The 21,949-nt window shown below is 38.0% G+C and overlaps 3 protein-coding genes across 5 annotated transcripts; all 3 read left to right on the top strand.

The window, feature by feature from the left end:
* Positions 1-351: 351 nt before the first annotated feature.
* Positions 352-4,776, top strand: LOC126790329 (psbP domain-containing protein 2, chloroplastic). 3 transcript variants are annotated; one of them, XR_007671711.1, is made up of 4 exons: positions 352-678; positions 760-915; positions 4,157-4,528; positions 4,668-4,720. XR_007671711.1 is itself a non-coding variant. In XM_050516539.1 (4 exons), exons 1-4 carry the CDS (start codon positions 379-381, stop codon positions 4,409-4,411), a joined length of 582 nt encoding a protein of 193 aa, XP_050372496.1. In that variant the 5' UTR covers positions 352-378; the 3' UTR covers positions 4,412-4,776. The 3 variants fall into 3 exon arrangements, 2 of the variants coding, with proteins under 2 accessions (XP_050372496.1, XP_050372484.1); XM_050516539.1 differs by having other exon boundaries at positions 4,157-4,202; positions 4,332-4,776; XM_050516527.1 differs by having other exon boundaries at positions 4,157-4,776.
* A 355-nt stretch (positions 4,777-5,131) lies between these two features.
* LOC126790289 (amino-acid permease BAT1 homolog) lies at positions 5,132-10,204 on the top strand. The gene is made up of 7 exons (XM_050516481.1): positions 5,132-5,624; positions 5,777-5,959; positions 6,535-6,654; positions 6,741-6,932; positions 7,387-7,692; positions 7,965-8,147; positions 9,191-10,204. Exons 1-7 carry the CDS (start codon positions 5,523-5,525, stop codon positions 9,683-9,685), a joined length of 1,581 nt encoding a protein of 526 aa, XP_050372438.1. The 5' UTR covers positions 5,132-5,522; the 3' UTR covers positions 9,686-10,204.
* Positions 10,205-11,218: 1,014 nt separating this feature from the next.
* Positions 11,219-15,263, top strand: LOC126790269 (lipase-like PAD4). Its single transcript, XM_050516449.1, has 4 exons — positions 11,219-11,404; positions 11,499-11,883; positions 13,378-14,124; positions 14,237-15,263. The coding sequence occupies exons 1-4, from the start codon at positions 11,385-11,387 to the stop codon at positions 15,020-15,022; spliced, it is 1,938 nt and encodes a 645-aa protein (XP_050372406.1). The 5' UTR covers positions 11,219-11,384; the 3' UTR covers positions 15,023-15,263.
* Positions 15,264-21,949: the final 6,686 nt, after the last annotated feature.

Raw genomic sequence — 21,949 nt, 5'->3', positions numbered from 1 at the left:
AATTTATATTAGCTAAACACTTAATTGTTTTCTAGAAAAAAATTAAAAATATATATATAATTAAAGAAGAAATAATTGAAAGATTGTTCTAAAAATTATCTTTTACAATTTAATATGTCATCTAAGGACAATTTTGAAAAAAATGTAGGTAAAATAAGTAAATTTAATATTAAATTTAAAATGTGGGATAAAATAAATAGAATGAGTGAATAAATTAAATAGTAAGGTGGGAACATCCGCACCATTTTTTATTTTTTATTTTATTTTATCAAAAGTAAATTCACGTTATCCAAATAAATAAAGACATCGTCACACGCCCACAACACAACGTAAGAAGAAGACCAACTTCATCTTCCTTACCCACTCTCCTAAGTAACCATGGCTCTGCACATTTGCAACTGCTTTGCTCTCTCGGACCACAACCAAACCCACCCTCGGCAACCCTGCTTCTCAAACTCAAACCCCAAATCTTCATCATCATCATCATCATCTTCTTCTTCTTCACTTCAAACACCACTTCATTTGACCAAGAGAAGCCTCAGCCTCTCACTTTTCGCAGCTGTTTTCTTAAATGGGGTCCTCCCAAACTCGCCCAGTTTCGCTGAGGAGTCGGAGCTCGAGCGTTACACGGATTCCAAGGCGGGCTTCACTCTTCTCCGGCCCTCCTCTTGGATTAAGGTTTCTTCTTTCGTTCTTGTTCCAAGTGGTACTTGCTTCCAGTGAATTGTGTGTGAAATTGTGAATGGTTTGTATATATAGGTTGATAAAGCAGGGGCGACTGCTCTGTTTGAAGAGGCAAGTAATAGGAGCAACAATGCCGGCGTTGTGGTGAACCCGGTTCGGCTTAACACACTTGGAGAGTTTGGCACTCCTCAATTTGTTGCTGATAAGCTTATACAAGCCGAGAAGCGCAAGGTAATTTGCTTCTTTCGAATGTCTTGCTGATGGATTATGATGTTGCTGTGTAGAATGATATTGTTGTTCTTAGTGAAAATAGCCTCTCAGGAGAATAAATCGTTGTTAACTTGCTATATATATGAAAGAAAATAGAATGCCTTGAGATGGAAATGTATCGGGTGAATTAAGGATTAGATTCGGTCCGGCATTTCAATTAATACACTGTGTAATGTTTATTTTGAGAAGAAGACTACCCTCAGGAGTATTAGTTAGATACTACAGTATACCACATGCCCTGAGGTTTGCTAGTGGCACATCTTTCGCTAAGAGCATCTCAATTTAACTCATTAGCATAAGGGATAAGTTGTTATGGATTCATTCTTCTTTGGGTGAATACTTGGTTGAGTCTGGGCTGTCTGGCTATAAAACCTCCCCTTTGGGCATTAGTAAAAAGAATTTGATTCATGCTAAGCATTCTCGATTATTACTGTGGTCTGGAAGTGGATTCCGAAGGTGAAATCTCTTCCTAAGCGTTCTCATTTGCTTTAGAGGGTGGTGTTGAATATTCTAGCTACTGACGCTGTGGGGTTCCGAAGACATCTTTTTCACACTCCGATTCGCCCCCTGTTTGATGCCGAAGATGAATCCATAGAGCATTGTCTTCTTGTATATCCGAGAATTATGCAAGTTTGGTGTGCTGGTCCTTTCTCTTACAGGGTTGATTGGGGAGTAATATCTTCCCTTGATAGATGGTTGCTTGCTATTATGAACATCGATCGGTATGGGAGTAGGTTTGTCTTCTTTCTCATACCTGGTGTCCTTTCTACTGTTGAATATTTGGAAGGCAAGATGCAATATGTTCTTAGGAATGAGTATTTCAACCCATTCGGATTGCCTCCTTGGCTTACAAGGCGGCATATTCAGTTTACTCATGCTTTTCACCGAAATCACTTGAAGGCTTTACACCATTCATCTCCTAGTCAACACTGGATCGCTCCGAATATTAGCAAGGTCAAGATATATACCGACTTATCTTCGGATTCTGGAACTTCTTCCAAGTGGCATTGCGGTAGTTGCTCGGGACTCATATGGTACTCCCATTGAAGGAAAACACTCTTCATTTTCCTCTCTCTCTCTCTCTCTCTCTCTCTCTCTGCTCTGGCGGTTGAGGCACTAGCAATTGAGCTAGGCCGGAAGCTAGCCTCCTCTCTTTTTCTTTCCCACTTTCAGCTGAAATTGGATTCTCTCATCCTTATTTCGGCTGTTTAAATTTTTGTCTTTGGTGGACTGGTCAGCATCCCAGACTATTACTAGGTTTGTAATAGTTGTGACAGACTTCATAAAGTTAACTGGTTCTGGGCCAGTATAATAGTGTATGAAGCTGCGGATTTGGTTGCTGTGATGCCTCAACGCAGGGTGTGTGATGATGATTGATTTTACGATCCTCCTCTTTCCCTTGTGTGTATCTTACTCTTCGGTGCTGCTGCCTCACCTCCTTAATTCTGTCACTTTGTTTTTCTGTTACTCTTTCCCAAGTTGTGGGAGAGAGTTTGTTTCTTTGCTATGTTTCTGTTTGCTCTGTCGTTTTGTTTTCTTCTGTTTCTTTTGGTAATGATATTAAAAAAAAAACTTGAAGGACATCTCCAATACTACATTCCGATGTTGTTCTCTGAGGACTTAATGAAGAAAGAAATCCTTTTATTGCTCTATCTGAAATGATCTGGCTGATTACATTGTTTGGGATTAACCCTTTAAGTAATAGTTAAGTTTAGCTTTATTCTGTTCTGCTCTCACTCGAGGGCTTTAAATAAACAAATTTAATGAAAGAATAGCGTGCATTTAGATAGACAGACCATGGATTGAGAACATGGCCAAACCACTATTAAATCTGACGAGCACCAGATGCAGCATAGATGAACTCAGCTCTTACCAAACCCATGGAAATCACAGTCATTGAGTATGCACAAGGTACTGGAGTTGTGTCGTTCCTTGCTTCATCAAAACCAGCTAGATATTCATGTTTGTATGGACTTTTGTTTAAAATCCTGACCATTTGATGACTTGCTTTGCTTTATCTTACTCCCCATTTTGTTTCATATTGTCTCACGCTCTCTACTTTCGGTTCACAATATCTTTATAGGTTGATGCTGGAATAAGAAATTTAATTATATAAAAAGTTGGATGCACATTTCTGTAGGAACTGTGTTCAGCATGACCCATCAAATTAGGCTTTTTAAAGACTTTTGGTTCTTTACAGCCTACTTTTGGTCAATCTGATTGCATTTCTTATTTTCTTTGGGTAGCTGATTTTATTTTACCTAGTTTTGGCTTTGGTTATAACCGTAATATGAACTCCATGTTAACATTAATGGTGTTTGTCTAATCCATATAAAATGTAACACTGTGCTGCTTTACTTGAATGGAATAGAGGAAAATACCATGTCTCCCCAATAAAAGGCATCATTTGCATTGTTTGACATACCAATTGTGTATATTTAGCTCCAGCCACTAGGACTATCTCTGCAGTATGCACTGAAATAAGGTCTTAACAAAGCTGCTGATAGTAAACTCATATAAATTGATGAAACAGCCGACTATATTTTTGTATTCTTTGGTTGGGCACTCAAAATTTGTTTAAGGGTAAGGATCATAAATGTACACATTCCATGGACCTCTCTTTATCAAGACCCATACGGTTAGGCTTTTCAGCAAGTCATCTGTGTCTCTCGCAGAGAGTTCTTTCTTTATTTTTTGACTTAATCAGAGTAAAAAGACTTTTCGAAGCCGGAGTGCATTACCTGACTATCTCCTTCATTATTTCTGTTGAACATATCAGATACAGTTCTGTTTGTTGCATATATGGTATTGTATGATTATTACTTACTGCTGTTTTGATTAAAGACTCTTGGTCGTAATAATGGAACTTTTAGCTGAATTGGTCAAAGAATGGAGCTTTTAGTTGAATTAGTTATGCGTGTGGAACATTTCAACGTTTGGTGAATATTACTGGATTGAGCTTACAATGGCATTTTTTCTTCTACTTGCTAGACATTAGTTAAAGAACGGAGCTTTAGTTGATTTAGTAAAAGGATTAATAGCAGTTATGCATGTGGAACATCCCAATGTTGGATTAATATTACTGGATTGAGCTTAAAGTGGCAATTTTTACTTCTTACTTTGCTAGCCATTGTCTCTAAGATTTTTCAGACTAATATAACTGTTTGCTCATATTTATTCTTTATTCTTTCTCTTCATACAGGAAAGTACAAAAGATGCTGAGGTTATTGGAGTTGCAGAGCGATCAGGTAAGGATGGGCTACAAGTATACGAATTTGAGTATAAGCTAGATAGTACTAGGGGAGGGATGAAGAGAATATTTTCAGCTGTATTTGTCGCCTCAAAAAAGCTCTACCTCCTAAATATTACACACACAGACAAACCAGAGAGTCCTCTAGAACCCCATACCAGGCTGATGTTGGAACAAGCTCTTCATTCTTTTGATGCAACAACTTGAACATAATATTAGTGGGGTATTCTTCCATCCAAACAAATTAATCTGTTTGTGCCCCTCAAGGATCCACTCGAGCAATAATGTCTTCAGCTGATTCGTAGTGTTCAAACGAAATTGAAGGTAATACAATTACTTTGATTTTTTTTTTCATGGGGTATTGGAGTAGAGGACAACCAATTGTGCTATACATAGTGCTACTAACCGATTGAATTACTGCATATTGAGAACCCTTATCGTCATCCATAGCTATTCTTTTCAGAAATCAGTGAGGCCTTTTGTAGAACAACAATTCGAGGGCAATTGGTTAGTGGTAACCTCCCCAACTGAACTGGTACAAACAATGTTATTCAAGTTTTGAATTTAATGAAAGAATTCAATAATAGCGGACAATAAGGCCTTGAATTCTGCGGCAAGGAAGCCAACCATGCAATGCAAGCAAGTGAAGCAACCGTAATCCTAGTCATTCATGCAATATATTGCAAAATAACCTCGATAGTCATTGACTTGTTATATATCTGATCCGAATCTTCCACGGTAAGGTATCTTAGATTCTACGCTGAACCTGTCTGCTTGGTTGGATAACGTGTACATCTTTCTGTCTTTCGTTTTATTTTTTTGTGTGAAAGAAGAAGGACAAGGATACGAAAGTAGGCTGGGCTAGTAGAACGTCTCAGACAAAACAACCCACTAAGGCAAAAACGAGAAAAATAGTGATTGACTTGATCAATTGTTTGACAAAAAGACACAGAAATGGTTCATGACGATTAGTATAGTGGGAATAGAGATCCTAATTTCAAGGGGCTGATGAAAGTTACTTCAATGAGGCAATAAGAAAATAGAATTGGCGGTTGTTGTCTTTGTATTAGTTGACCTGCAGAGATTTATAAATGAGAATTCAAACATGGCAACTAGCCAGCTACTTCAGTTTTACGTGCAGCATTTCCTCAAGTCCTGTAAACCTTTGCATCTTTAATACAAGGATGAGTATGCAGTATGCCGCTTGCTTGAGTCTCTCTTTCTTCTCTCAACCCAGTAGAAGAAAATTTCAATTTCATATAGGCTGCTAAGTTCATCCTGAGCCGACTCCCATAAGTTGAAACTCTTGAAAAGTTCAATGGGACAGAACCAAGTAGATGCATCACAAATCCAAGGGATGGATTCTGGAGAAAAGCGACTTAATGAGCTTGGTTACAAGCAAGAACTCAGAAGAGAGATGGTAATTGACACCTAATTCGATTCATACTTGAATATGTTTTCATGCTGTGAAGTGTTCACTATATCTTCTATAGTACTATACCTTTTTGTACCACTGTCTATATTATTGGCTTGCAATTGAAGTTTTGTTACTGGCTGTTTGATTTGTTTCAGACTCTGTTCAAAACTCTTGCAATATCATTTTCCACCATGACACTTTTCACCGGAATCACTCCTTTGTATGGTTCAAGCCTCGCATATGGAGGGCCTGCAACCCTTGTGTGGGGTTGGGTGGTAGTATCATTTTTCACCTGGTTTGTAGGACTAGCCATGGCAGAGATCTGCTCGTCTTTCCCGGTTCGACACTTTCTCACTTTTAATTCCATGCCAGTTTAATTTTCAGTATTTTTTCGTTGCATACACTGTTTCTGCTTTTACTTTTACTACTGCCATGGAGTTTCTTTGATCTAATTTTGTTATTGAATGTCTAACGAGTAACGAATCCTAAATTTGCTATTCTATAAGCATAGTTGGTGGAAATTTAACTTATCAGTAGAATTAAAAAACCTGGTTATTAAGCTGGCTTTGAATAACATCTGAAACCTCATGGTATTTCTCTGAAACAATTTCATATATTGTCACATCTTCACTTGTCTGCAATTCAGTTTAAATATCAATCTAATTTTCCTATTTCTAATTCTGGCATGTTAATTGTCTCTTTCTTTTGGAACACAAGGAAACCAATCCAAATGAGAGCTAAATAAATACTGAAAGATAGAGTGACGGTTAAACATATGAAAATGTGAAATATAACTTGTTGATGTAATCAAACTGACAACCAGTTGTCTTAAGTTAGAAACCAGCAGCCACTTTGTTGGCTCTTGAAAAGAGAGAATTTACTAAATTCTGTTAATTTCTGTTTGACAAAACAGACTACAGGTTCTCTTTACTTCTGGGCTGCTCACTTAGCTGGTCCCAAATGGGGTCCTCTTGCATCATGGTGCTGTGCTTGGCTTGAGACCATAGGGCTCATTGCCGGCATAGGTACTCAGGTATGAATTTCTGGTGTTTATTCTTTTTGAAATGAGTATGTAATGCATGATGTGCTCGTTCTAATACTTGTTACTTGATTTTGAAGGCATTTGCAGGGTCTCAAACACTACAAAGTATCATATTACTGTGTACTGGTACAAATAAAGGTGGAGGTTATTTTGCACCAAAGTGGTTATTTTTATGCATGTACATTGGCCTCACTCTTATATGGGCGTTTCTCAACACATTTGCTTTAGAAGTGATTGCTTTTATTGATATAATATCAATATGGTGGCAGGTATGTACAATCAAATATTCTTCTCTCTTGCAATTGTTTTGTCTCTATTTTTGTTGGAAAGTGGTTTTGGTAATGTGGTAGAGCTTGATAAGTGAGAAGTGATACTGTGATTTATGCTATATTGATATCTACAGTCCTAGCTCTGCCTTAACTAGCTTTTATTACTTAAATTTGACTAGCTGAGAACTAGATGCTAGTATACTAAGTAGGTGGTTTAACAGCATACCCACCTTGTGAAGTTTTAGATTTGGCAAGAAATTTCAGACTTGGAGTGGTTTTAGACGTAGAAATAGTTAGCCAAAGGATCCATGATTAGATTCTGCCTTCCAAGCAGAATGCAGTGCATTCAAATTACCATAGTTCATGAAGGGAAAGGAAAATAGAATATTGCAACTGGATTATAATATTATCTGATATGAATATTGGTTTCATGTATGCAATATTTTATTGTTAGGTCGTTGGAGGGACGATTATTGTTATAATGCTCCCCCTTGTAGCACTTACTACACAGTCTGCATCATACGTATTCACAAACTTTGATGTGGCCCCTGAGCGGACGGGAATATCAAGCAAACCTTATGCAGTGATTCTATCCTTTCTTGTTAGTCAATATTCCTTATATGGATATGATGCTGCAGCACATCTAACAGAAGAAACCAAAGGAGCTGACAAGAATGGTCCTATTGCGATTCTAACAAGCATTGGTATCATTTCAGTGTTTGGATGGGCTTACATCTTGGCCCTCACTTTCAGCATTCAGGTATGAAGGCAAAGGCATGGCAAAGTATACTGACTAATATTACAATACATGAAGTAAAAGCTTGAACTAGGCAATGAGTTCCATAATCGTTCTCTTTTGATACTCTTAATAGAAATTAATTTGAAAACAATCACTGTTAAATGAGGAATTCCATGAAAATTTTGGGTTAAAAACTTAAAACATTCATCCATCCACAAAACTTTCCTGTCCCTCAAGTATATGTGTTGGAGATCTTAAACCTGATACTTTTTCATGACTGTGTTTCCTCCCAGGATTTTAACTACCTATATGATCCCACCAATGAGACTGCAGGAGCATTCGTGCCTGCTCAAATTCTCTATGATGCATTTCATGGGAGGTATCATAGTTCGACTGGAGCAATCATTTTACTATTCATCATTTGGGGTTCATTCTTCTTTGGTGGACTTTCAATTACCACTAGTGCTGCCAGAGTGGTAAGTGCTCTTCCCACTTTCCTCCCAAGATGAAATTTACTGTTTGGCATGCTAAGCCGTATGTTGCTGAAAAATAATTACATTATATGCTGCCTATGATCACTACTTGGGTTCCCTTTTATTCTTCTATGTCTTATCTGATATTGGAATACATTTCACATATGACTAATTCAGCAAATCATTTGCTTGCAAAAGCTTTGTGTGGTGTCCTTAGATCGAGTTTAAAATGTTCACTAAATGAATATGACATTTTATCCTTTTTATTGGTCTAATTATTACAAAAAAGCAATAAACTTTTCAAAATTTCCAACCACTTGACTTCAGCTAGGAAAATTGAGCTTGTGCTTCTAAATATCCATCCAATGGTTAATGGATTGCGATCAGTGTAGTTTCTTGTACCATTTGATTCATTGTTGAAAATATACGGTCTACTGTTCTAACTTCATCTTAAAACCACTAGAAGATTATGTCATTATCAACTCTTTAGATTAATCGAGGCAACATGAAACTTCATTACATATAGTTATCACGTCATTATTTTACAATCCTGAACAGTGTCTTATTCACTGTATAACTAGCTATAAGTATTCTGTGATTTCTGTGAGTGTGCACTAGTAATTCGTGAATCATAACAGTAGAGACCTGTAAGCAATCCTACTTCAGCTTTTGGAGAGCATGTATTTCCAGTTCTAAACCGCGATCAGTTACATATATGTACCACTTTTCTTTTGCTAATATATTAAATTTGTGTTGTAGCACACTCTCCAGATTCTACCTTTCCATTTTCCAATAAGTTTCCTAGCTGAAGTAGCATAATCCTACCAGTATCCTGGCCTTTTAAATTCATTTTCCAGTATTGAGTCCATGACTAATGACATTGCTTCGTATGTATGAAATTTTTATTTATTGCTTTTATGTCATTCCCTTGCTAAATTTTGAATGACCGTTGCATTATACATGCTTGTGTATTGTTACTCAAAAAAGTAATCTCTTAACTTAACTTTTGTTGTCATATCGGCATTGATTACACTGGCTTATATCAGGTGTATGCTCTATCAAGAGACCAAGGGATTCCGTTCTCTTCTGTATGGCGAAAAATACACCCGAAGCACAAAGTTCCTTCCAATGCAGTGTGGCTCTGTGCAGCCATCTGCATTCTCCTTGGACTTCCAATCTTGAAAGTCAATGTAGTCTTCGTAGCTATTACTTCCATATGCACAATTGGATGGGTGGGGGGTTATGCAGTTCCAATCTTTGCAAGAATGGTAATGCCTGAGAAGAACTTCAAAGCCGGGCCATTTTATTTGGGCAGTTTAAGCAGACCAATTTGCTTGGTCGCCTTCCTGTGGATATGTTACACTTGTGCTGTCTTCCTCCTCCCCACATACTACCCAATTTCCTGGAATACATTCAATTATGCACCTGTTGCTTTGAGTGTGGGTTTAGGTCTGATAATGCTTTGGTGGGTGTTGGATGCAAGGAAGTGGTTCAAAGGACCTGTTAGAAATATTGAAACTGATCATAGTGGGAAGGTTTGAATTTTTAACATAAACATCATGAGTTCTTGAGTTCCATCTTTCCATCATTAAGTTCCTACCATTTGTCATCTCTTGGATAAATTTTAGAATCACTTAACATGCCTCCTATAGTGCACTTTATTTTTAGATGATGTAAGCTTGAAACTTCTAGCTAGTTAATCAGTTCAAGCCAAGTAGAATGTATACAGTTTAAGGGCTTGGGGTTAGCCGCAGGGTTGAGGAGGGGGTTGGAAATTGGGTTAGGATTATGCCTTATCAGCAGTCTGTTCTTTCTCCCTCTGATGTAACAATAAGCTAGATGATAGCAGAAATCTCATATGCATTGCATAGCTTTCCAGGATGTGTGCTATTTAATTAATTTCATCTGCAAGCCGCTGACAAACATTAGTGTACAAGCGATTCCAGATTCTTCAACAATAGTTCCCAGGAAGGTCTAAGTACAACGATAACCGTGTCAGTAACGTTCTCGAAGCCCTTGACTTTTTTACATTTTTACCATGTTTGAGGCTCATGAACTATTGCTTGGCATTGTTGGGACTCTCATCGGCTAGATGTGTGAACCAAGAAAGACCAGAGACTCACGGCATTAAAACATTTTAAACTGAAGAGGTGCAGTTTGGGGTGTTACACCCCTTCCCCCTCCCCCTCCCACATAATTTTGATTCTTCTTTGAGATTAGTGAACACCTATTCAACATGGAATCAGAATGAAACCGGGATGATTGATTCACATTATGCATAAATAAATGCCCCTTATGGTGTTGAGCGGTTGAGCCCCGTCAAGTTTATAGCTAAGCCAGAGTTTTCACTTTTTGGTCAATGAGTTTTCAGTTGCTCTAAGAAAAGAATACTGTTCTGTATTAACTTAACAAAATAGCTAGTAAATATACTAGAATTAGTGATATGGTAATGAAAATATAAGGGTCCATGCCTTAGTGGCTTATTGCCAATTGAGAGAAGCACACTGAAATGGACAAGTTGGCTATGATTTGCGCAAGTTTCTACATGTACAAATGATATGGAAACCCTGAGCCATACAAGCATATATACGAGTCAGTGGTCAGTTATTAAGTTGGTCACTGAATAAATGAAAAACGAACGACAAGTAAGGTTTGCGACTTTAGGTTAAAAACTTGCCAGCAGTCCGAGCAATCGCGTTTAGACACTCATGACTTATTGGTTTGCAACAAGTGCCCTATATACTAAATTGGTTTGTTCTACCTCCAGTGATTCAAAAGAGAAAAAAAAGGAGAAGAAGAAGAAGAGAAAACCTCCTGCATATATTCCCTACTACGGTAATTCTTTTGTTATAATTGTATTAATGATAGGTACCTGACCAAATAGATCTCAAGTATCTTATAAATTCTAAGAAAATAGAAATACATCTATGCCTCTTATATTTCTGATTAGGACATTTCAATTTTTTTTCAAGCTACTAAAATGGCTTATGACATCGTTACAAACCCATTTGTGAACCCACTAAAACAATGGATGAGTATAAAAAAACCCCCTCACTCAACCAACAAACAAGCCAACAAGTCTATTATTTGACTCTATCAATCCTCAAGACTTACGTGCCATATTCAAACACGCGGAGTCTCACTCCAGTCTTCACCCCATTATAGAATAAGAAGAAGAAGAAGAATAAGAAGCAGCAGCAGCAGCAGAAGAAGAAGAACAACAACAACAATATCTAGTCCATGGAGGCCGAAGCTTTACCGTCTGTTAACTCTTTGATTAATCCACCTTAAGCTCTTTTGAACTTTCCATTTTGACTAGAATTAATACTGGTACTTAACTACTAATGCTTGCAGGTTTGAGAGCAGTGAGCAGGTGGCGAGTCTGCTGGCGTCGACCCCCTTGCTAACAGAGTCATGGAGGCTGTGCAGCGTCGCCAACGCCGCAGCTCCATTGGGTTTCGTATCGGAGAGAATCGGAGATGTTGGCTACTTGGCCTTCTCGGCCTGCAGTATCCATACGATGATCACCGCGACGGAAGCCGAATACTACTCCACTTGCAGAAACTTGGTGCCATTGGATAGCACCGGCGACGGCGAGGGTGACCGGCCTTTTGCGGTTTTGACTAAAAGTGGTGGTGGCATGAATATTAGAGAAGAAGAAGAGGGTGCAGTGATGGTTCATGCAGGCCTGCTCAAGCTTTTCTTGTCTCTTCGTAGCTCCCAAGCATTCCAGGACCAGGTCAGACATTCATCCATTTTTTTAATTTCATTGAATTTCTTTCTTTATATTTACGCGCAAGTGCATGAGTATGACTGATTCCATTTTTAAAAGAGTTCTGAGACTCATCTAATAAGATTACAGTCTCACGTTCAATTCGGTTCTATTTGATAAATATATAGGGAGATTTAGGCAGCAAGTTAGGTTAGTACGTTGTGTCACCGAAATTGCTTTTATGAGTTTATCACATTCTGCATAGCGAAAATTTTCCTAAGATAGTATTCCGTTAGTGTATGAATATTTCTTAAGCTATGAGTCTGTGAGAGAAGAGGAGCAATTCTGGAGACGTAAGCAAAATTGTCATACAAAAAACCAAAGCAAGCAAGGATGTAAAATCTTAAATTGAAATGAGTTGCCGGTCGTCGTGGTGTGAAAGGAAAGAAAATAAAAAATTAATTTGTAGAGCCATCATCCAGCTAGGCGGCTAGCTAGTCTAATGGTGATGTAAAATAATTAATAATGATTGAATTCGATCTTGTTAGAAGTAGTGTTTAAATTCGATCCTACAGCTTCAAAGATCACCATCCCACCATTCCCACCCCAATTCGAGAAAGATCATGCATGACGATTCACGATTTACGACAACGATGATATTTGAGTACTCGGTACCTGTAAGTAAGTAATGTAGGCCATGAAATATTCCGTCTACCTTCAAAGCACTCCAATTGGCCACCAGATTCAAAATGTCCCACCAAAATCTCTTATTTCATCACATATATGTTGCTGAGTTTTAGAAGATCCTTATCATATGCAACTCCTAGTTGAATACTTGATATACATGTGGGAATAGGATTTTTCTCAATGTCGAAATCTCGACTGCGGGTTGATGTCTATTGCACTAATTCGTGAGTTTATAGGGAATTAGGGATCATCTCAATGTCAATATCAATTTTTTTTTTGTTTGGATAGAATGTCAATATCATGCTTTTTAAGAAACTACTCGTATGAAAAAAAAAAAAAAACAGTGCCACGTTGGAATGATGAGGTTCTTCTTCAATCAAAAGAAAAGATTGACCGATTGTTGGAGCTTGTTGTGACTCGAACCAAACTTTCGCGTGGTTTTCCGTACAAAGACAAAAGGGATTTTAACCATTTCCTGGAGAGACACGTCGTCGACTACTTGACTGGGTGATGGCTTTCTTAGTAGTTCCCTGGCAGTGCGTATTGGCCAAATCTGTGATCGAAAGAGAAAGATTCCTTTTGGCCATATCTATCATTAGTCTCAACTTGACAACTTGTAGCTAACCCTACGCATTAAGATGAAGATAATGAAGAAGAACGCGTGTTAGATGATTTAGATCTTCCAAAGAAAAAGAAAAGAAAAGAAAACTAACATGTATCACGTACTAAGATGCCAATTAATCATACATGCATAATCATAAGGGTATTTGGTATTACTGAATTTCAACATTTTCCTTCAACATCTAATGAAGTTATGGTGGTTGGCTTGTGTAGATGTTGGCGCTGATAAACGGAAGCAAGTCCATTGTGATCACAGGCCATTCTATAGGAGGAACAACTGCGTCACTCTGCGCTCTTTGGCTCCTTTGTTACCTGCAATCCGTCTCATCTACACTTCCAGTGCTCTGCATCACCTTCGGTTCCCCATTACTCGGGAACGAATCGCTTTCCCGAGCAATCCTTAGGGAAAGATGGGGTGGCAATTTTTGCCATGTGGTGTCCAAGTACGACATCATGCCAAGACTCCTCTTTGCTCCCCTAGAGTCCTGCACTCGCCAACTGCATTTCTTGCTGCAGTACTGGCAGATGTCTATGTTGGCTTCTTCTCCAAGTAACTTTGGACAGCTTCTGATACTTCAGCTTGGTGAGGAAGAGAAAGCTGAACTCTTCAGGTTCGTTTCACATTATAATTTGCTAGTGTCTTCAATAGCAGAAGCTGAAGCAAGAGAAGAGAGAGCAAATAGTTTGTATTGGCCATTTGGGAACTACCTGTTTTGCTCACAGGAGGGAGCTATTTGTCTTGACAATGCAGCATCGGTGATCAAGATTATGCATGTGATGTTTGCTACCGGTAATCCCAGTTGCTGCATTGATGATCATCTAAAGTATGGACAGTATGTTATGAAGATTTCTTCACAGTTGTTGAAGAAGAAAAGCTTCTTGCAAGGGGAAGGGATTCCCGAGTCAAGCTATGAAGCAGGGGTTGCAATGGCACTGCAGTCATTAGGAATAAGTAAACAGGTATGAGCTGAGCTCCTCAATCAACACTCAGTAATTCGTTAATTACAATGCATTATTATTTCTCAAGGATGAATTACTGATCGACCTTTTCTCCTTTCATTCATTCTTTCAGGATCCAGCTGCCGGACCGGCGGAAGATTGCCTCAAGACAGCTAGGGAAATGAGGCATACGCGTACACCAAGCCTGAACTGTGCAAACTTAGCAATCAAATTATCCAAGGTTACACCTTACAGAGCTCAAATAGAGTGGTATAAGGCATCCTGTGATAGGTCTGATGACCAACTTGGTTACTACGACTCCTTCAAGCTGCGAGGATCATCCAAAAGAGACCACAAAATCAACATGAACCGGCTCTTGCTGGCTGCATTTTGGGATGATGTTATCCACATGCTGGGGAACAATGAGCTCCCTCGTGATTTTCACAAGCTAGGAAAATGGGTAAACGCTTCACAGTTTTACAAGCTGCTAGTCGAGCCACTCGACATTGCAGAGTATTATAGATCTGGTATGCATTGGATCAAGGGTCATTACTTGAAGCATGGAAGAGAGAGGAGATTTGAGATTTTTGACAGGTGGTGGAGAGAGAGGAAGGTTGGTCCAGCAGAAAACACTAGTATGAGAAGCAAATTTGCAGGTTTGACTCAGGACTCTTGCTTCTGGGCGAGGGTGGAGGAAGCTAGAGAGTGGCTTGCTAATGTTAGAAGTGAAAGTGATGTCAGGAAGCTGCATTTTCTGTGGGAAAGTATCAACAACTTTGAAATTTATGCAAAGAGACTAGTCGACTGTAGGGAGGTCGCTAAAGATGTTCTAGCAAAGAATTCCAGCTATTCTTTGTGGGTAGAAGACTTGAGGGAATTGAAATCTCAGATGCAGCAGGTTCTCCCACTTCAAGATTAGGATGGATAGTGGTTTCAACAACCCTGCTGGTCTCTGGTGTTCAGCTTTTACTTGTTGACACATGAAACACTTTGAGACATAATCTGCAACTTCCCTTTTCATGTCGTCCCACCAGTATTGTCTTCAAAGGTCTATATATAACTTGGTATTCCCAGGATGAATAGTATAGCGGGATTTATGTGCCTCATCAATGATCTCCCTTTTAAGTTCAATCACATTAGGAACACACAATCTGCCATGAGATCTCAACCCACCATCACTTCCCACATCCCATTCTGATGGGCAAATCATCAACCAAGTCTACAACCAACTGCTATCTTCTTTTGCAACAACTTATCACGTGCCTGCGCGTGTACTATCCTACTTACTAAGGTAGGTTGTACAGACAAGTTGCAAAGAAGAGGCCCCTCATCATTCTGATTTGCTTGAATATCAAACTCTGATAAGGTCTGCAACAACCTCCACTCATGCACCATCATTTGTGCAATTAATCCTCTAGGCTTCCGACTCAATGCATCTGCCACAACATTAGCCTTTCCCGGATGTTCAAGAGTTTCATCCACCTACGCTGCCTCATATTCAATTCCTTTTGTGAAAAGAGGTATTTCACTCTTGTGATAGGAGAAGAGTTCAAAATTTTCCCCATTAAGGCGAAAATAACAACAGTCAACTCAAGGTCATGTGTGATGCATAAACCACTACCTTGCCATGTTGCATTATTAGGAATCCTAAAACCTGGTATGATGCATCACTATAAATAACCAGACCCCCTCTAACAGATGGAATTGTCAGAACAGGGGCTGAGGTTAATCTCTTTTTCAACTGGCAGAAAGCTTGCTCACATTTATCTGTCCAAATGAATTTAACATCCTTCCTTGTCAACTGAGTTAAAGGAGTTGCTATATTTGAAAATCCTTGAATAAACCTTCGATAATAGCCAGCTAACCCAAGAAAACTTCAAATTTCAGTGACTCATGTCGGGCGTTTCCAATTTACAACAGCTTCAACTTTTGAAGGATCCACCAAACCCATTTCTAGAAACCACATGGCCAAGAAATTTATCTTGTTCCTGCCAAAAGTCACACTTCTCCAGTTTTGCATACAACTGATTTTCTCTCAAAATCTGAAGCGTGATACGTAGATGTTTCTCATGATCTTCCTTGGTCTTAGAGTATATCAGAAAGTCATCCACAAAAACTACGAGAAAGTGATCAAGATAGGGATTGAACACACGATTCATCAAATCCATGAAAACTGATGGTGCATTCATCAACCAAAATGGCATAACTAAAAACTCATAATGCCCATATCTAGCTCGAAATGCCGTCTTTGGAGTGTATTTTTCTTTCACTCTCAACTGATGATATCTTAACCTCTGATCAATCTTTGAAAATACACATGCCCCCCGAAATTGATCAAATAAGTCATTAATTCTGGGCAGTGGGTATTTATTCTTTACTGTTGCTTTATTTAGCTGCCAATAATTTACACAGACGAAGTGATCCATCATTTTTCTTAACAAACAACATTGGTGTACCGCATGGTGATACACTAGGCTTAATGAATCCTTGATCAAGCAAGCCTTGAATTTGCGCTTTTAATTCACTCAACTCAACTGGTGACATTCTATAAGGTGCTCTAGATAGTGGCGAAATCCTAGAATAAGGTCAATTGCGAAGTCCACTAACCTCCTTGGAGGCAAACCAGGAATGTAAGGCTGCCAACATTCTTTTCTCAATTTCAGTGGACTCCATTAACTCAGAATAATTCTCCATGTCTCGAATCCATTGATCTGCTTGCATAGGATCTGGCTCACCAGTGAATGATTGTGCACCTAATCTTTTCAGCTCACGGGTTAAACTAGTCAACCCGTTTCAAAGATTCCCTGTCGGTGGTTGATTCACGGGTACTATTGTTTGTTGAGCATTCATTTGTCCTAAGGCCGTGAGGAAAGCACCAACTATATTTTCCATTTCAGGCGGTACGTGAACATTATTGTTTTGGAGTATACCACGACTTCTGCCACCACGGTTACCCCAGCTCCCGACATAGGGCTGTGAATCCGAAATCCGGGTCGGATTTAGGCCCAATCCGAGGCCCGATCCGTAACAGTTCGGATGGTGACATTACAACCCAAGATCCGTATTAATATTTCATGACCCGTATTTTTAGTTGATCCGAAAATTTGGATCGGATCGGATCGGATTCGGGTTTAGCCCATTTATAAAAATCTTAGCCCATTTAATTTTACCTGGGTATTAATTCACTGATTTCACCTGGGTATTAATGTTACAGGAAAGGACAATCTCAATTCTCAACATATTAACAAAAAAAAACTTTCCAACTTACATGACAAGCTCAAAATGTTAGATTATAAAATATCATCACCATAATTCCCTAAGTAAATAAGTTCAAATTTTCGAACTTCAAAATAACCAGATGTTCATTCCATCAATAAAACAAGCAAAAGTTCAAGAACAAATTAAAGTTCTTCACCAAGAGAAAATAAACATTATAGAGTTTAATTCAAACTAAATTATTGCAAGAGCAACAAGGATCTCAGCTTCCAAGGTTCACCACTTCACCAGCTCAAAGAGTCTTCTCTGGTGGTTTACATGATACTTCACATTCAGTACCTATTCATATTCAACAATTCACACCATCACATACAACACACATAACTTAAAAGAGTGACAATAATAAAAGAAAAAGAAGAAGTTTACCAGCTTCTAGCTTTTCAAGTTCTGCATACTGCTCCAACTCAGTCCTAACAAGCTCTTTAAATAATGGCTTGCTTGTAGACTTCAACCAATCACTTGTACAAACCAGCGCCTCCACCATCTTTGGGGTTAAACTTGCCCGAAATGGGTCAAGAATCCTTGATCCAAGACTGAAAGCACTTTCAGAAGCAACAGTTGACGCATGTACAACTAGAACATCTTTTGCAATAAGCGAAAGAACTGGAAACCTCAATGCGTTCTCTTTCCACCAAAGTAGCAGATCAAAGTTTGGATTTGAAGGAAGCTCTGATGGCTCAAGTAGATACTTATCAACTTCATTCTTGATTTCAGCGATGTCCTTTGCTTGCCTGAGCTTCAAGAACTCATTCATGTTTGCTGCATAACTATCCTCATTCTCCATACTTGCATCATCAGAATTTTTTGGCTGAGTTGTAGAAAATGAAGCTAGAGCTGCCTGTGGATACATATATGCATACTCATTATAGAGTTGCAAAAGTGTGCTTTTCACATTTCTCACCATCATAGCAATCAGAGTCTTATATTTCTGCAACTTTGGGAAAAAGTATTCCAGGTACATATCCTTATACCCATGTAAAGTAACATTACAAACCAATTAAAATATCATGTATACAAATAATAGATACATAAATTTCTCTTTTACTGTTTTCTATTCACCCAAGTTATAAAAGTTAAGGCATCAAACAAGAGCAAACCAAAACAGTGTCATGCTAAACTTTATTTAGTAACATCAGTAAGTTATGATTTGAGTTATTCAGTAGTTGAGGCCTCTATCCTGTTTATTTTTTAGAGAAAATTATATTGCATTAACTGATAATTAGAAGGTTAAGATGATGTCTATATGTGCCCAGCCTTAATTACATTATGATACTTTATTAGATGCATGAAAAAACAAGTCCAGACTTAAGGAAAAAACATTATTAACCTTGGATCCAATACTACAACAATCAAAAGGATCTGGTTCAGCTCCTCAATGTTTTCCCAATATTTGTCAAATTTCAGCTTCATTGATTTTGCAATGCTCACAAGTAATGCATCATCACCTTGCAAAAGGAATAATTGAGCAGTAAGTTATTTAGTAAATATTGATTTGGCAATTTATAAAGGTACAAAACATAAACAAAAATATTACCTTTCACACACTTCTCCAGCTCTGAAACAATGGTAGACATACAAAGAATAGGCTCATTTGCTGTCAGAACTTGTGTCCCACTAAATTTCAATGTTACATCATAAAAGATCTTCAAGAACTTAACAAGCCTTGCAGCCTTATCCCAATCTTCTGATTTTGGGATCCCACCAGCCTTGTCTTCAAAATAGGCTTCAAATTGTGGATCCTCATCCTCCATCCTAAAAAAAGCCTTTCTATACTTAATAGCTATGTCTAGTATCAAGTAGGTTGAATTCCACCTAGTACATACATCTAAAGGCACTATCCCACCCTTGTGCTCAACTTTTTCTTGAGCTGCACACTTCCTAAACTTCTCTAGTCTTGTCGGGCTTGACCTTATATACTTCACGCAGCTCCTAATCCCCTCAATAGAAGAATCCAGCTCTGCCATTTCATCCTTAACAACTAAATTAAGAATGTGGCAGCAACACCTAAGGTGTAAAAACTCCCCATGACTCACCAACTCATTCCAATTCCCTATCTTATCTTTCATATAATTTAAAGCCACTTAATTAGGAGAAGCATTATCAACAACAATGCAAAAAATTTTCTCTATTCCCCATCCAATTAAACAAGTCTCCACTAGCTGCCCTATTGTTTTACCCCTATGGTTTGGTATCACACAGAAATTTAGGATTCTCTTGTGAAGAACCCATTGATGATCAATAAAGTGGGCTGTGAGAACCATGTAATTGATATTTTGAACCGAAGTCCAGTATCAGTGGTTAGGGACACTCTTTGACCATATGCAGCTAAGATATTTTTTATCCTAATCTTCTCTAACTCATAAAGATCCCAAATATCTCTAGCAACTGACCTACAAGAGATCTTCTTAAACTGTGGCTGAACCTCCCTAATAAAGTCCTGGAAACCACTTCCATCAACAAAACTAAATGGCAATTCATCCCTAATAACCATCCTAGCAAGAGATAGCCTAGCCAAATCCTCATCAAAACCCTTGGCAACTAGGTTACCACCATTTTCAGCCGAATTAAACACCTTGTAAAAAATAGATAATGAGCAACTAGTTAGACATTCATTTAAAAAAAAATTAGATAACAAAAACAGAAATTACACAAGTAGCTTACCAAGTGCTTTTGCTTTTTTATTTGGAATATAGAGGGGAGACTTCTTGCACTAGTACAAGATATGGTTTTTCATGTTGCTTGTGCCGCTTGACTTTGGGTCACATAGGTATGTTTGCGGGCAATGGTTGCATTTAGCCCTTGGCTTAGCCATCTTTGAACCGTCAGGATTCTTTATCTCAGTGAAGTGATCTCATGCTACACTCTTGTTCTTCCTTTTTGATTGAGCTTGAGCTTGAGTCTCCAAAAGGGTTCCAGCAAGTTGTGCATCATTAGTTGCGGCAGCAGCAACAGCGGCAGGTGGTGGTACCATTGAGTCAGATGTCGGGGTAACATTAGTGGCAGGTTGTGGTACAATTGAGTCTGATGTCAGTGTAACATGAGTAGCAGTGATTCCAATGGGATTGGATGCAAGTGTTGGTGTAGTCACAGATTGATCCATTATCTACAATTGCATATATGAAACCCATAAGATGAATTGAAAACTAAAACAAACATACTCTAGTTTCAAAACTATAATCATATGGACCATTCAAAATATAATAACATAATCATAATAAACTCATTCAGAAGCCTATAATCATATACATAATCATATATAATCATTTGAAGTACTGAACTGAGAAGCCCAATGTTATAATTGTGTATATATGAAAATGATAGATTTCATAATTAATATCCTCATGCCTTGCTAGTAATACAGATCGATCCAATTTTTTGAATCATACGCAAAAACATTAACCATATGAATATTGCATTAATCAATACAAAGAACAATTAGCCATAAAGAACAATGAATATGAATACTGCATTAAGTCATCAAGCAAGTTCAAATGAATTACCCAGATTATGAAGAATAATTGAATAAGAGAGAGGGAGAGTTAGAGACTTACAGAGAGAGTGTGAATTGAAATCTATAACGAAGGGACTGAAAGATATATATATATATATATATATATATATATATATATATCACTAGATTGGGCAGAGAAGATGAGAAGTGGGAGTAGTTGGGGACTGCGAGTAGTGGGAATCATTGATCTCTTCTCAAAACAAAGAAACCGGTTGTCGTGGTTAATAGATGTGGGATAAGGATGACAGTTTTTGGTTGTTTGTTTGTGTAGAACGATAATATGAAAACAAGTAAGAATTCAGACACGTGTACAAATAAAAATGTGATTTATTGAATATCAAGCGCGTGATTACAATCTTTGTGAACTCCTCTGATTCTGTCTCCGTATATGACTTGGCTCAAGGGTGACGTGCACTTGATCTTGAGAATTTGAGTTTGATTTGGATTTGGATTTGATGAAGAACGAGCGATTTGGCCGCTTGATGATTCTTCGTGGACTTGAGTTTGGATTTGATGAAGAACGAGCGATTTTTGGCCGCTTGATGATTCTTCGTAGACTTGAGTTTGAATTTGGATTTGATGAAGAACGAGCGATTTGGCCGCTTGATGATTCTTCGTGGACTTGATGATCTTCGTGGACTTGAGAGACTTTGGGATTTGTGGAGAGTGATCTTGCTCAAGTGATTTTCTCTCTTCTTATCCAATGTAAAAAAAATGCCCCCTCTCTTTATGTTGAAAGGGGTATTTATAGTGTTAAGAATATTCTTTTTATAGAATATTTTAATAATAATATTTCATTAGTTGTACAATTAAATCAATATGTATTTTTTGATTAATTTAAAATTAGTTATGAGAATAACTAGTTCAAACATATTAAAATAATTGATTTAAATATAACCGTAAAGAAATTTATTAATTTAATCAAATGTCCGATTACCATTTCGATCGTCAATGACATTCAATTTCCAATTAAAGTCCGAATCACATAGCTTTGATTACGATCATCCGTTTATGTGCTGACGCGAATTTTATTCGGGTCCATACTGACTTTGTTGACTT

The sequence above is a fragment of the Argentina anserina genome, chromosome 1 (genome assembly GCF_933775445.1).
Source record: "Argentina anserina chromosome 1, drPotAnse1.1, whole genome shotgun sequence".
In the NCBI taxonomy this organism is placed as follows: Eukaryota; Viridiplantae; Streptophyta; class Magnoliopsida; order Rosales; family Rosaceae; genus Argentina; species Argentina anserina.
This window is presented reverse-complemented; position numbering and strand designations above follow the sequence as displayed.